The sequence below is a fragment of the Bombina bombina genome, chromosome 1 (genome assembly GCF_027579735.1).
Source record: "Bombina bombina isolate aBomBom1 chromosome 1, aBomBom1.pri, whole genome shotgun sequence".
In the NCBI taxonomy this organism is placed as follows: domain Eukaryota; kingdom Metazoa; phylum Chordata; class Amphibia; order Anura; family Bombinatoridae; genus Bombina; species Bombina bombina.
In genome coordinates, this window is record NC_069499.1 from 1,147,259,309 (window position 1) to 1,147,274,630 (window position 15,322).

Sequence of the window (15,322 nt, forward strand, 5' to 3'; positions counted from 1 at the left end):
TGAAGATAGGCTTTGTTGAAACTGGGATTGAAATAAGAAAATAACTTTATGTTTTGTAATTTTTGGAATTTAAGAAAAAGAGTGAGCCCTTTCTTGTTAGAGACACTGAAATCTAATTCTCAAAGAACAAAATGTAGAACTCAGCTCTTACTGCTCTAAACAAGGTTTAGTAAATATAGAGCAGCAAACCTATCACAATGTAATTAATCAGATCACCAAATCATATTGGGCCAGTTAACGTCTCGAGCGTTAATTGAGCTAGAAGTAAGCTTTTTGTGTGCGTCGGGTTGAGCTTGTATTATAAGTTGAAAGTAAACTGTTTTTGCTTGATTTATACCAATAAGCGCAAAGAGACAAACTTAGAAAATTGTGGGCGCGTTCACGTATCCCCCTATTTAGAAATACTTAAAACATATTCTGCTATGTGCAGAACACTGGAACGTGAAACATTTACAGTAAATACACACTATAACACTTCATTAAATATGAATATTGCATAAAACATAATTTATGTAAGAATTTACCTGATAAATTAATTTCTTTCATATTGGCAAGAGTCCATGAGCTAGTGATGTATGGGATATACAATCCTACCAGGAGGGGCAAAGTTTCCCAAACCTCAAAATGCCTATAAATACACCCCTCACCACAATTCAGTTTAACGAATAGCCAAGTAGTGGGGTGATAAAGAAAGGAGTAAAAAGCATCAACAAAGGAATTTGGAAATAATTGTGCTTTATACAAAAAAATCATAACCACCATAAAAAGGGTGGGCCTCATTGACTCTTGCCAATATGAAAGAAATTAATTTATCAGGTAAATTCTTACATAAATTATGTTTTCTTTCATGTAATTGGCAAGAGTCCATGAGCTAGTGATGTATGGTATAGCAATACCCAAGATGTGGAACTCCACGCAAGAGTCACTAGAGAAGGAGGGATAAAATAAAAACAGCCATTTTACGCTGAAAAAAATTAATCCACAACCCAAAATATAAGTTTATTCTCATAAATGAAAGGAAAAACTTAAACATACGCAGAAGAATCAAACTGAAACAGCTGCCTGAAGAACTTTTCTACCAAAAACTGCTTCCGAAGAAGCAAATACATCAAAACGGTAGAATTTAGTAAATGTATGCAAAGAAGACCAAGTTGCTGATTTGCAAATCTGATCAACTGAAGCTTCATTCTTAAAAGCCCATGAAGTGGAGAATGATCTAGTAGAATGAGCTGTAATTCTCGCTTGACCCGACTCCAAATAAGCTTGATGAATCAAAAGCTTTAACCATGATGCCAAGGAAACGGCAGAAGCCTTCTGACCTTTCCTAGAACCAGAAAAGATAACAAATGGAGTAGAAGTCTTCCTGAAATCTTTAGAAGCTTCAACATAATATTTCAAAGCTCTTACCACATCCAAAGAATGTAAGGATCTCTCCAAAGAATTCTTAGGATTAGGACACAAGGAAAGGACAACAATTTCTCTATTAATGTTGTTAGAATTCACAACCTTAGGTAAGAATTTAAATGAAGTCTGCAAAACCGCCTTATCCTGATGAAAAAACAGAAAAGGAGATTCATAAGAAAGAACAGATAATTCAGAAACTCTTCTAGCAGAAGAGATGGCCAAAAGGAACAACAATTTCCAAGAAAGTAGTTTAATGTCCAAAGAATGCATAGGCTCAAAAGGAGGAGCATGTAAAGCCTTCAAAACCAAATTAAGACTCCAAGGAGGAGAGATTGATTTAATGATAGGCTTGATACAAACCAAAGCCTGTACAAAACAGTGAATATCAGGAAGCTTAGCAATCTTTCTGTGAAATAAAACAGAAAGAGCAGAGATTTGTCCCTTCAAGGAACTTGCAGACAAACCCTTATCCAAACCATCATGAAGAAACTGTAAAATTCTAGGAATTCTGAAAGAATGCCAAGAGAATTTATGAGACGAACACCATGAAATATAAGTCTTCCAAACTTGATAATAAATCTTTCTAGAAAAAGATTTACGAGCCTGTAACATAGTATTAATCACAGAGTCAGAGAAACCTCTATAACTAAGCACTAGGCGTTCAATTTCCATACCTTCAAATTTAATTATTTGAGATCCTGATGGAAAAACGGACCTTGAGACAGAAGGTCCGGCTTTAATGGAAGTGGCCAAAGTTGGCAACTGGACATCCGAACAAGATCCGCATACCAAAACCCGTGAGGCCATGCTGGAGCCACCAGCAACAAAAACTATTGCTCCATGATGATTTTGGAGATCACTCTTGGAAGAAGAACTAGAGGAGGGAAAATATAAGCAGGTTAATAACACCAAGGAAGTGTCAACGCATCCACTGCTTCCGCCTGAGGATCCCTGGACCTGGACAGGTACCTGGGAAGTTTCTTGTTTAGATGAGAAGCCATCAGATCTACTTCTGGAAGACCCCACATCTGAACAACCTGAGAAAACACATCTGGATGGAGGGACCACTCCCCTGGATGTAAAGTCTGACGGTGGAGATAATCCGCCTCCCAATTGTCTATACCTGGGATATGAACCGCAGAAATTAGACAGGAGCTGGATTCCACCCAAGCAAGTATCCGAGATACTTCTTTCATAGCTTGGGGACTGTGAGTCCCACCCTGATGATTGACATATGCCACAGTTGTGATATTGTCTGTTTGAAAACAAATGAACGGTTCTCTCTTCAACAGAGGCCAAATCTGAAGAGCCCTGAAAACCGCACGGAGTTCCAAAATATTGATTGGTAATCTTGCCTCTTGAGATTTCCAAACCCCTTGTGCTGTCAGAGATCCCCAAACAGCTCCCCAACCTGAAAGACTTGCATCTGTTGTGATCAGAGTCCAGGTTAGACGAACAAAAGAGGCCCCTTGAACTATACGATGGTGATCTAACCACCAAGTCAGAGATAGTCGAACATTGGGATTTAAGGATATTAATTGTGATATCCTTGTATAATCCCTGCACCATTAGTTCAGCATACAAAGCTGAAGAGGTCTCATGTGAAAACGAGCAAAGGGGATCGCATCCGATGCTGCAGTCATGAGACCTAAAACTTCCATGCACATAGCTACTGAAGGGAATGACTGAGACTGAAGGTTCCGACAGGCTGAAACCAATTTTAAACGTCTCTTTTCTGTTAGAGACAGAGTCATGGACACTGAATTTATCTGGAAACCTAAAAGGTGACCCTTGTCTAAGGAATCAAAGAACTTTTTGGTAAATTGATCTTCCAACCATGTTTTCGAAAAAAAACAACACTAGTTGATTCATGTGAGATTCTGCAGAATGTAAAGACTGAGCTAGTACCAAGATATCGTCCAAATCAGGAAACACTGCAATACCCCGCTCTCAGATTACAGAGAGTAGGGCACCGAGAACCTTTGAAAAGATTCTTGAAGCTGTCACTAGGCCAAATGGAAGAGCGACAAATTGGTAATAATCAGAAACTGATAATGATCTGGATGAATCGGAATATGAAGATATGCATCCTGTAAGTCTATTGTGGACATATAATACCCTTGCTGAACAAAAGGCAGAATAGTCCGTATAGTCACCATCTTGAAAGTTGGTACTTTTACATAACGATTCAAAATTTTTAGATCCAGAATTTTCATTCTTTGGGACAATGAATAGATTTGAATAAAACCCCAGACCATGTTCCTGAAATAGAACTGGCATGATTACCCCTGAAAGCTCCAGGTCTGAAACACACTTCAGGAAAGCCTGAGCCTTTACCAGATTTGCTGGTATGCGTGAGAGAAAAAAATCTTCTCACAGGAGGTCCTACTATGAATCCTATTCGATACCCCTGAGAGACAATACTCAGAATCCATTGATTTCGGACAGAATTTGTCCAAACATCCATGAAAAACCTTAATCTGCCACTACCAGCTGAGCTGGAATGAGGGCTGCACCTTCATGCGGACTTGGGGGCTGGCTTTGGTTTCTTAAAAGGCTTGGATTTATTCCAAACTGAAGAAGGTTTCCAATTGGAAACAGATTCCTTGGGGGAAGGATTAGGTTTCTGCTCCTTAATTTGTCGAAAGGAACGAAAGCGGTTAGAAGCTTTAGATTTACCCTTAGGTCTTTTATCCTGAGGCAAAAAAACTCCCTTCCCCCCAGTGACAGATGAAATAATCGAATCCAAAATAACTTATTACCTTGGAAAGAAAGAGATAGCAATCTAGACTTAGAAGTCATGTCAGCATTCCAAGATTTAAGCCACAAAGCTCTTCTAGCTAAAGACATAGATTTAACATCAATTTTGGTGATATCAAAAATTGCATCACAAATAAAATGATTAGCATGTTGAAGCAAGCGAACAATGCTAGATAAATCAGAATCCAATTCTTGTTGCACTAAATGTTCCAACCAAAAAGTTGATGCAGCTGCAACATCAGCCAAAGAAATTGCAGGCCTGAGAAGATGACCAGAATATAAATAGGCTTTTTAAGTTTCCTATCAAAAGGATCTTTAAAAGAAGTACTATCTTCCATAGGAATAGTAGTACGTTTAGCAAGAGTAGAGATAGCCCCATCAACTTTGGGGATCTTTTCCCAAAACTCCAATGTAACTGCTGGCAAAGGATACAATTATTTAAACCTTGAAGAGGGAATAAAAGATGTACAAAGCCTATTCCATTCGTTAGAAATCATATCAGAAATAGCACCAGGAACTGGAAAAACTTCTGGAGTAACCACAGGAGGTTTATAAACAGAATTTAAACGTTTACTAGTTTTAATATCAAGAGGACTAGTTTCCTCAATATCCAATGTAATCAACACTTCTTTTAACAAAGAACTAATGTATTCTATTTAAGTAGATTTGTTAGTGTCAATATCTAAAGAAGGATCTTCTGAATCAGATAGATCCTTATCAGAGGAGGATAATTCAGTATGTTGTCGGTCATTTGAAATTTCATCAATTTTATGAGAAGTTTTAAAAGACCTTTTACGTTTATTAGAAGGCGGGATGGCAGACAGAGCCTTCTGAATAGAATCAGCAATAAAATCTTTTAAATTCACAGGTATATCTTGTGCATTAGATGTTGAAGGAACAACAACAGGCAAAGCACTATTACTGATAGATACATTATCTGAATGTAAAAGTTTATCATGACAACTATTACAAACTACAGCTGGAGAAAAAATCTCCACAAGTTTACAACAAATGCACTTAGCTTTGGTAGAACTTCTATCAGGCAGCAGGGTTCCATCAGTGATTTCTGAGACAGGTTCAGATTGAGACATCTTGCAAATGTAAGAGAAAAAAAACCATATAAAGCAAAATTATCAATTTCCTTATATGACAGTTTCAGGAATAGGAAAAAAATGCAAACAGCATAGCCCTCTGAAAGAGAAAAAAGGCAAGAGGCATATAGGAATGGGGTTTTAAATAATGAAATATTTGGCGCCAAGTATGACACACAACACAAACAGAAATTTTTTTTTGGCGCTAACAACATCCGGAAATGACACACTCCCGTCACTGAAGACACAACCTTGTGAAAGGACTCGGCTTCGACTAAGACACCGGAAATTACGAATTTGCTTCATCGAAAATAACTTTGCGCCAAAAAATCTCGCGCCAACAATGACGCAATATACTGTAGCATTTTGCGCCCCCGCAAGCCTAATTCTGCCCGCGAATTTAAAATGACAGTCAATTGAAAAAAGACTATACCCCAGGTAAGAAATAAATTTTATCCTAAAAATGCATTTCCCAAATATGAAACTGACAGTCTGCAAAAGGAAATAAACTGAAACTTGAATCATGGCAAATATAAGTACAATACATATATTTAGAACTTTATATAAATACATAAAGTGCCAAACCATAGCTGAGAGTGTCTTAAGTAATTAAAACATACTTAACAAAAGACACCCATCCACATAGCAGATAGCCAAACCAGTACTGAAACGGTTATCAGTAGAGGTAATGGAATATGAGAGTATATTGTCGATCTGAAAAGGGAGGTAGGAGATTAATCTCTATGACCGATAACAGAGAACCTATGAAATAGATCTCCCGTGAGGAAAACCATTGCATTCAATAGGTGATTCTCCCTTCATATCCCTCTGACATTCACTGTACTCTGAGAGGGATCGGGCTTCAAAATGCTGAGAAGCGCATATCAACGTAGAAATCTTAGCACAAACTTACTTCACCACCTCCATAGGAGGCAAAGTTTGTAAAACTGAATTGTGGGTGTGGCGAGGGGTGTATTTATAGGAATTTTGAGGTTTGGGAAACTTTGCCCCTCCTGGTAGGATTGTATATCCCATACGTCACTAGCTCATGGACTCTTGCCAATTACATAAAAGAAATATGCTTTTACATGTTTTAATGTTTTTAACTGCAAAGGGCTAAAATACATATAAATATATATATATACACACACATACAGTTGTAATCAAAATGTTTCAACCCCCATTGCAAATCAGCGTTATTGTCAACATTTACAGACTTTCAGCTGTTTGCAATGAACAAATCAAACAAAAGCAATTTCTCAACACAACGAATGCTTCAAGTGGTTTCCCCAAATTCAACTGAAAATGCAGCTGTCAAATCTTCACATGGTAGTATAGTATAATTAATGCTGAGCCAAATCAGTGTGTATTGAATAAAAGAGCCCCTGCCATCCCACAAGTCCCCAAGCACACATAGACAATAATATGAATGTGGTAATGTCTGAAATAAGTAAAGTCCCCTGGCTATGGTGTAACATGACAAACGTACCTGCTAATAGCCTGTGGGCTATGTGAGTGCAAATGATGGAACAGTCTTATCTGACAGTCACTCACTCCACAGAACTTACCAGCAGCAGAACAAACTGCTGTCAGTTAATAGCCCATCCAGTGCTGAGCACATTACAGCAAAGGAATTAAGTTAGGAATATACTGAGGAAACAGCAGGAGGTGACAGGGACCTGTCCCTGCGACACCTGTGGCAGGCTTCTGACTAACTCCTTCACCGAAAGTAATTGTGTTACTGCTCCATACTCCAATCTTTCTCTCAATAGCAATTCTCTGAGAGGGGGGGGGGGGGGGGGCAGCAAATGGGCCTTAAATCAGTCTGAAATTTTTAATTAATTTCTTCCCCCACCTCCTGGGAGGCAAAGTTTTAGACTGGCATACCAGTTAAGTGGGAGGGATGAAGGGCTCTTGAAAGTTTTGGTGAATCTTTGCCTCCTAGTGGCTAGGAAGTGAACTTCATGCGTAATGGATCTTGGCCTCTCACCGACTTATGAAAGAAAGATATTTCTTATTTACTTCTATTATCTTTATTGAAGTGTAAAACTAGCTAGGTTTTCAGGCTTAGGAGTGTACACATGTCTTATATATTGTTGCCAAATGTTGCTGCCAAAGAATGCTAAACATTGCTACAAACATTCTTGCAAACTGCTGCTATAATAAAGAAACATGCTTGATCCAGATCCCCTATGAGACTACCTACATTTACTATTCAACAAAGTTTCAAGAGAATGGTTCACATTTGATAATAGAAATAGTAAACAATTTAAAAAAATATTATTTTCTATCTACACCATGAAAATTGACTTTACTGTTCTTTTAAACTAAACATACCATTCACTAAGCATTGACTTTATCACAATTATACCTTCAGGATATAAGGACAAAGTTACAAAATACATTACGTTAATTACCATTGTTCAGATTGAAAAGAAAACTGGACATGTATTTGTCGTACACTTTTCCTCTCCTGTCAGCTTCATCCTGTGAAATAAGCTTTAGTAAGAAAAAAAAGAAAAAATGTTAACACACCTAATAATAAAAACATAAATTATGCTTACCAGATAATTTCCTTTTCTTCTGTACAAGGAGAGTCCACAGCTTAATTCCTTACTTGTGGGAAATACTGAACCTAGCCACCAGGAGGAGACAAAGACACCCCAGCCAAATCCTCAAATACCTCCCCCACTTCCCTCATCCCCCAGTCATTCTGCCGAGGGAGCAAGGAACAGTAGGAGAAATATCAGGGTGAAAAAGGTGCCATAAGAACAAGATCAAATTTAAGGCCGCCCATCGGAGAACACGGGCGGGAGATGTGGACTCTCCCTGTACAGAAGGAAAGGAAATTATCTGGTAAACATAATTTATGTTTTCCTTCTTAATACAAGGAGAGTCCACAGCTGAATTCCTTACTTGTGGGAAATTATACCCAAGCTCCAGAGGACACTGAATGCAGATGTGGACTCTCCCTGTACAGAAGGAAAGGAAATTATCTGGTAAACATAATTTATGTTTTCCTTCTTAATACAGGGAGAGTCCACAGTTGCATTCCTTACTTGTGGGAAATTATACCCAAGCTCCAGAGGGCACTGAATGCTAACTGGAGGGCAAAAAAGAGAGGTGGCCCCCATCTGAGGGCACCACAACCTGCAAAACCCTTTCTCCCGAAGGCTGCTTCAACAGAAGCAAAAACAAGTTAAAAATTTTGGAAAAAGAATGTAAGGAGGACCAGGTAGCCACCCTACAAATCTGATCCATAGAGGCCTCATGCTAGAATACCCAAGAGGACGGCACTGCTCTCGTAGAATGAGCAGTAATCCTCTGAGGCTTGTGTCCCGCTGTTTCATATGTCAAGCGGATGATACTCCTCAACTAAAAGGCCTTCTGACCCGAACGCTTCCCAGATGGATTACAAACAGAGACAAATCTTTCTATTCCTATGTAGCCTGAAGATAGAACTTCAAAGGCACAAATCCATATTATGTAGTAAACTTTCCTTCGAGAAGAAGGAAAAGGACATAAGAAAGGAACCACAATTTCTTGATTGAATTGCGATTTGACACAACCTTAGGAGGAAATCCTAACCAGCGGCTAGATTACGAGTCTTGCGTTAGCCTTAAAAAGCAGCGTTAAGGGGTCCTAACGCTGCTTTTTATCGCCCGCTGGTATTACGAGTCAGGCAGGAAAGGGTGAACCGCTCACTAAGGGTGAACCGCTCACTTTTTTCCCGCAATTTTAGCATACCGCAAATCCCCTTACGTCAATTGCGTATCCTATCCTTTTAATGGGATTTGCCTAACGCCGGTATTACGATCGCTTTAAAAAGTGAGCGGTACACCCTCTACCTCCAAGACTCCTACCGCATTTTAAAGTCAGTAGTTAAGAGTTTTATGGGATAACGCCGTAACATAAAGCTATTAACTAAAGTGCTAAAAAGTACACTAACACCCATAAACTACCTATTAACCCCTAAACCGAGGCCCCCCCTCACATCGCAAACACTATAATAAAATTATTTAACCCCTAATCTGCCGACCGGACATCCTCGCCACTTTAATAAATTTATTAACCCCTACACCGCCGCACTCCCGCCTCGCAAACACTAGTTAAATTTTATTAACCCCTAATCTGCCGTCCCTAACATCGCCAAAACCTACCTACATTTATTAACCCCTAATCTGCCGACCCGTCGCCGCTACTATATTACATTTATTAACCCCTAATCTTAAGTCTAACCCTAACACCCCCTAACTTAAATATAATTTAAATAAAACAAAATAAATTTACTACTATTAAATAAATTATTCCTATTTAAAAATAAATACTTACCTATAAAATAAACCCTAAGCTAGCTACAATATAACCAATAGTTACATTGTAGTTAGTTTAGGATTTAAATTTATTTTACAGGCAACTTTGTATTTATTTTAACTAGGTACAATAGTTATTAAATAGTTATTAACTATTTAATAACTTCCTAGTTAAAATAAGTACAAATTTACCTGTAAAATAAATCCTAACCTAAATTACAATTACACCTAACACTACACTATCATTAAACTAATTACCTAGACTACCTACAATTAATTACAATTAAATTAAATAAACTAAATTACGAAAAAACAAACACTAAATTACAGAAAATAAAAAAAGAATTACAAGAATTTTAAACTAATTACACCTAATCTAATCCCCCTAATAAAATAAAAAAGCCCCCCAAAATAATAAAATTCCCTACCCTATACTAAATTACAAATAGCCCTTAAAAGGGCCTTTTGCGGGGCATTGCCCCAAAGTAATCAGCTCTTTCACCTGTAAAAAAAAATACAATACCCCCCCAACATTAAAACCCACCACCCACACACCCAACCCTATTCTAAAACCCACCCAATCCCCCATTAAAAAACCTAACACTAACCCCCTGAAGATCACCCTACCTTGAGACGTCTTCACCCAGCTGGGCACAAGTGGACCTCCAGAGGGGCAGAAGTCTTCATCCGATCCGGGCAGAAGAGGTCCTCCAAGCGGCAGAAGTCTTCATCCAGGCGGCATACTCTATCTTCATCCTTCCGGAGCGGAGCGGGTCCATCTTCAAGACATCCGACGCGGAGCATCCTCTTCATCCGACGACTGAATGACTGGTCCTTTAAGTGACGTCATCCAAGATAGCGTCCCTTGAATTCCGATTGGCTGATAGAATCCTATCAGCCAATCGGAATTAAGGTAGGAAAAATCCTATTGGCTGATGCAATCAGCCAATAGGATTGACCTCACATTCTATTGGCTGATTGGAACAGCCAATAGAATGCGAGCTCAATCCTATTGGCTGATTGGAACAGCCAATAGAATGCGAGCTCAATCCTATTGGCTGATTGGATCAGCCAATCGGATTGAACTCAAATCCTATTGGCTGATTGCATCAGCCAATCGGATTTTTCCTACCTTAATTCCGATTGGCTAATAGGATTCTATCAGCCAATCGGAATTCAAGGGACGCCATCTTGGATGACTTCACTTAAAGGACCAGTCATTCAGTCGTTGGCAGTCGGATGAAGAGGATGCTCCGCATCGGATGTCTTGAAGATGGACCCGCACCGCTCCGGAAGGATGAAGATAGAAGATGCCGTCTGGATGAAGACTTCTGCCGCTTGGAGGACCTCTTCTGCCCGGATCGGATGAAGACTTCTGCCCCTCTGGAGGTCCACTTGTGCCCAGCTGGGTGAAGACGGCTCAAGGTAGGGTGATCTTCAAGGGGGTAGTGTTAGGTTTTCTTAAGGGGGGATTGGGTGGGTTTTAGAGTAGGGTTGGGTGTGTGGGTTGTGGGTTTTAATGTTGGTGGGGGGTATTGTATTTTTTTTACAGGTGAAAGATCTGATTACTTTGGGGCAATGCCCCGCAAAAGGCCCTTTTAAGGGCTATTTGTAATTTAGTATAGGGTAAGGAATTTTATTATTTTGGGGGGCTTTTCTATTTTATTAGGGGGATTAGATTAGGTGTAATTAGCTTAAAATTCTTGTAATTCTTTTTTTATTTTCTGTAATTTAGTGGGTTTCCCCCCCCCCGTAATTTAGTTTAATTTAATTGTAATTAATTGTAGGTAGTTTAGGTAATTAGTTTAATGATAGTGTAGTGTTAGGTGTAATTGTAACTTAGGTTAGGGTTTATTTTACAGGTAATGTTGTACTTATTTTAGCTAGGTAGTTATTAAATAGTTAATAACTATTTAATAACTATTGTACCTAGTTAAAATAAATACAAAGTTGCCTGTAAAATAAATATAAATCCTAAAATAGATACAATGTAACTATTAGTTATATTGTAGCTAGCTTAGGGTTTATTTTATAGGTAAGTATTTAGTTTTAAATAGGATTAATTTATTTAATTATGTGAAATTTATTTCGTTTAATTAAAATTATATTTAAGTTATTAAGTTAGGGTTAGACTTAGGTTTAGGGGTTAATAACTTTATTATAGTGGCGGCGACGTTGGCGGCGGCAGATTAGGGGTTAATAAATTTAATATAGTTGCGGCAACGTTGGGGGTGCAGATTAGGGGTTAATAACTATAATGTAGGTGTCGGCGATGTTGGAGGCAGTAGATTAGGGGTTCATAAGTATAATGTAGGTGGCGGCGGTGTCCGGAGTGGCAGATTAGGGGTTAATAATATAATGTAGGTGTCAGCGATAGTGGGGGCGGCAGATTAGGGGTTAATAAGTGTAAGATTAGGGGTGTTTAGACTCGGGTTCATGTTAGGGTGTTAGGTGCAGACATAAATTTCATTTTCCCATAGGAAACAATGGGGCTGCGTTAGGAGCTGAACGTTGCTTTTTTGCAGGTGTTAGTTTTTTTTTTCAGCCAGCTCAGCCCCATTGTTTCCTATGGGGAAATCGTGCACAAGCACGTTTTGCCAGCTTACCGCTACCGTAAGCAACGCTGGTATTGAGGTGAGATGTGGAGCTAAATTTTGCTCAACGCTCACTTTTCTGAGGCTAACGCCGGCTCGTTAGCACCGCACACCATTACCGACAAAAACTCGTAATCTAGCCGTAGGTTTGTAGAACAGCCTTATTATCATGGGACACCAGATAAGGAGGGTTGCATTGCAAGGCCAAATCCCAGAGACTAAATATTTAGACGGAAAGGAATCTTCCAAAAAGCAGCCTGATGCAAAACCTTAAAGCGCCATTATACACTCATTTTTTCTTTGCATAAATGTTTTGTAGATGACCTATTTATAAAGCCCATAAAGTTTTTTTTTTAAATTTATAATTTTGCTTATTTTTAATAACATTGCTCTGATTTTCAGACTCCTAACCAAGCCCCAAAGTTTTCTTTGAATACCGTCAGCTACCTTCTCCAGCTTGCTCCTGTTTGAGTAAAGGGTCTTTTCATATGCAAAAGAAGGGGAAGGGGGGGGGAGTGTCTTATTTCCCACTTGCAGTGGGCTTTCCAACTGCCTTTTCAACAGAGCTAAACTGAAAGCTTCTAAGTACGTTTTTAAACCATTTTATACTGGATTTTTATATCAGTATCTGTGCATCTTATTCTTTATAGTAGTGTATATTACATGCAGTTATTTGAAAATGAGTGTATACTGTCCCTTTAAGAACAAGATCTAAGCTCCAAGGAGGCGCATCAGATCGACACACCGGCCTGATCGTAGTCAGAGCCCTAACAAAAAAACTGTACGTCCTGAAGCTCAACGAGCCTCTTGTGCAGTAAAACAGACAGGACCAAAACTGTCCCAACAAGGAACTAGATAAGAGGCCCTTCTCCAGACCATCCTGGAGGAAGGAAAGAATCCTGGCAGACCTGAATAGTGTGCCAGGACGAACCACGCTCTTCCTAAGCGTCAATCTCGCAGTTCCGCTCAGAGAATTAAGATTTGATGAGGCAAAGCGGCCTTGTTCCAGCAGATCCCTGCTACAAGGTAACCTTCATGGAGGGGAAGAAGACATCCCTATCTTCGTGGCCGCGACGGAGCAATCAGTATCACTGATGCCTGCTTCTGCTAGGATCGAGCCACCACTTGAGGAAGGAGTAATATGGCAGAAAAGGAAAAATTGTATTGAATCTCCAAGGTATCGTTAATGCATCCATTAGTTCTGCCTGAGGATCCCTGAACCACGACCCATTTGTGGGTCTTGGTATATAGGCGGGACATCCTGAGACATTCATCCGGCGTCCTCTTACAGTTCCAAATATCTGAAAAACCCTCAGATGGAGACCTTATCCCCAGATAAAGGGAATGTCTGTAGAGAACATCTGTCCCGGATGACCACACCTGCAGATTGGATCGCTTACAGCGAGCAGTAGTGGACCTCCGCCCACTACCAAACCCGAGATACTACTCTCATCGCTAGGGAGTCTCTCGTTCCCCTCAGATGGAGATCTAAGCCCCCGAGAGTAAGACTGACTAGAATCTATAAACTGGGACTAACCCAGTAGTCTAAACCTTCAGAGCAAAAAGACTGCCTGAAGATCCATAAAGTTAATCGGGAGGGAAACCTCCTGAGTCCACGGCCCCATGCCCTCTTATTACGCCCTCACCATCCTGACGGACTAGCGATCAAAGTCAAAACCGCCCCAGATGATTTAAGAAAAATGCCCCTCAGGACAAGGAGATATGGACAAAGATACTAGAGAGCAATTCTCTCAACCAGAAGTCCAAGTAAATCTGTTAAGACAGACTCGAAACAGCGCCGTTCCACTGCCTCAGCATACACTGATCCTCGGCTGAGATGAGACCTGGCAAACGGAATGAAGTCCAAGATGGACCCCATGACAGATCATCACCCCTACACAGAGCCAGCAATGGCCTGAAGGAGGTCTGGAGGGCACGACCTGATGAAGCTAACTCATAACTTCATAAGTCCGATAGAAATGTCTTCATGTCTATGAAGACTAAAATAGCATCCAGGAATCCACCTTGGTGCCTACACCAGAGAACTCTGGTCTATATATTCTTCCATCCCTGAGGATCGAGGAAGACAGATGAAATCCCTAATGGTCTTCTATCAGACGAGATGATGGCGATTGAACCAGAATCGTCTAGACAAGGGAAGCTACTGCTAGATCTGGATTCTGGCCACTGCAAAAAGAAACTCTAGATCCTAAGAGGCTCTAGAAGCATTAGCGAGACCAAAACGGAAGGAGCAATGTACTAGAAGTGCTGTTCCAGAAACGTCAAGGAGGAATTAAAAGGAATGATATCCTTCCTCAACAGTGGTCTTGCACTGCTCTTTTATGAAAGCTTGCTCAAATACTTTAGGACCAAAATAGGACAGGAGTTCCCTCCCTTCATGGGAACACGAAAAAAACGGTTTGAATAATATCTCAAACCTCACTCTGCAAAAGGTACCGGGACAATGACTCCAAAGGAGAACAAAACCCACACCCAACTGAAATGGCTTTCAAGAGAAGGAAAACTGCCCTAGGAGGCTGAGATTTGAAGCATAGCTATGACCTCTAGAACCCATGGATCCTGTACGTCCCTGAACCAAGCTTCAGAAAAGAGCGAGTCACAAATGCGATCCAAGATAGGACCTGGAACCAGCCCCTCCTGTCAACCTAGGTTAGGAGGGCCTCTGCTCTAAATGGACTTATTCCAGTGCTGAGTCGAATTCCAAAACACTTGGAATGCTCAGGCTTAGCGGAGGTCTCTGACGCTGGGCTTTAAGCGTACTAAAAGTATAGGGGAAAGAAATTTGTCTCTCCCATCAAACAGTAAAGCCGCAGAATAGCGGACCAAATTAAATCTTTCTCACAAGCAGAAGGAAAGATTATCTGTGAAATTCCCAGATAAAAGAATTATAAGTTCCCAGGCCTTTATTCTTTCTCGAAAATATTGAGGAAACCATCACCTCGAAACGAGACAGAGATGCTTCAATAGGAAGTCTCCATAAACTGCGACAACTTAAGTCGTCAGTACATAAATATCCGTTGTGATGAAACAACTTCCTAAAAATAGTTTCCTCTTATCACTAAGAGCTCTAAGAAGAAACTATTCCAAAACGGAATAGTAAAACGATATGCAAGTGCACAAAAAGTGTTAGCCAAGTAGG

The 15,322-nt window shown here is 39.9% G+C and overlaps 1 protein-coding gene across 6 annotated transcripts in view; it reads right to left on the reverse strand.

The window, feature by feature from the left end:
* EZH1 (enhancer of zeste 1 polycomb repressive complex 2 subunit) overlaps window positions 1-15,322 on the reverse strand; it is a 485,968-nt gene that overhangs the window by 37,683 nt on the left and 432,963 nt on the right. For all 6 annotated transcript variants that reach the window (XM_053699400.1, XM_053699426.1, XM_053699407.1 and 3 more), the window contains one exon: window positions 7,673-7,754. In XM_053699400.1, the coding sequence (XP_053555375.1) occupies window positions 7,673-7,754 (82 nt within the window). The remainder of the gene's footprint in view (window positions 1-7,672; window positions 7,755-15,322) is intronic.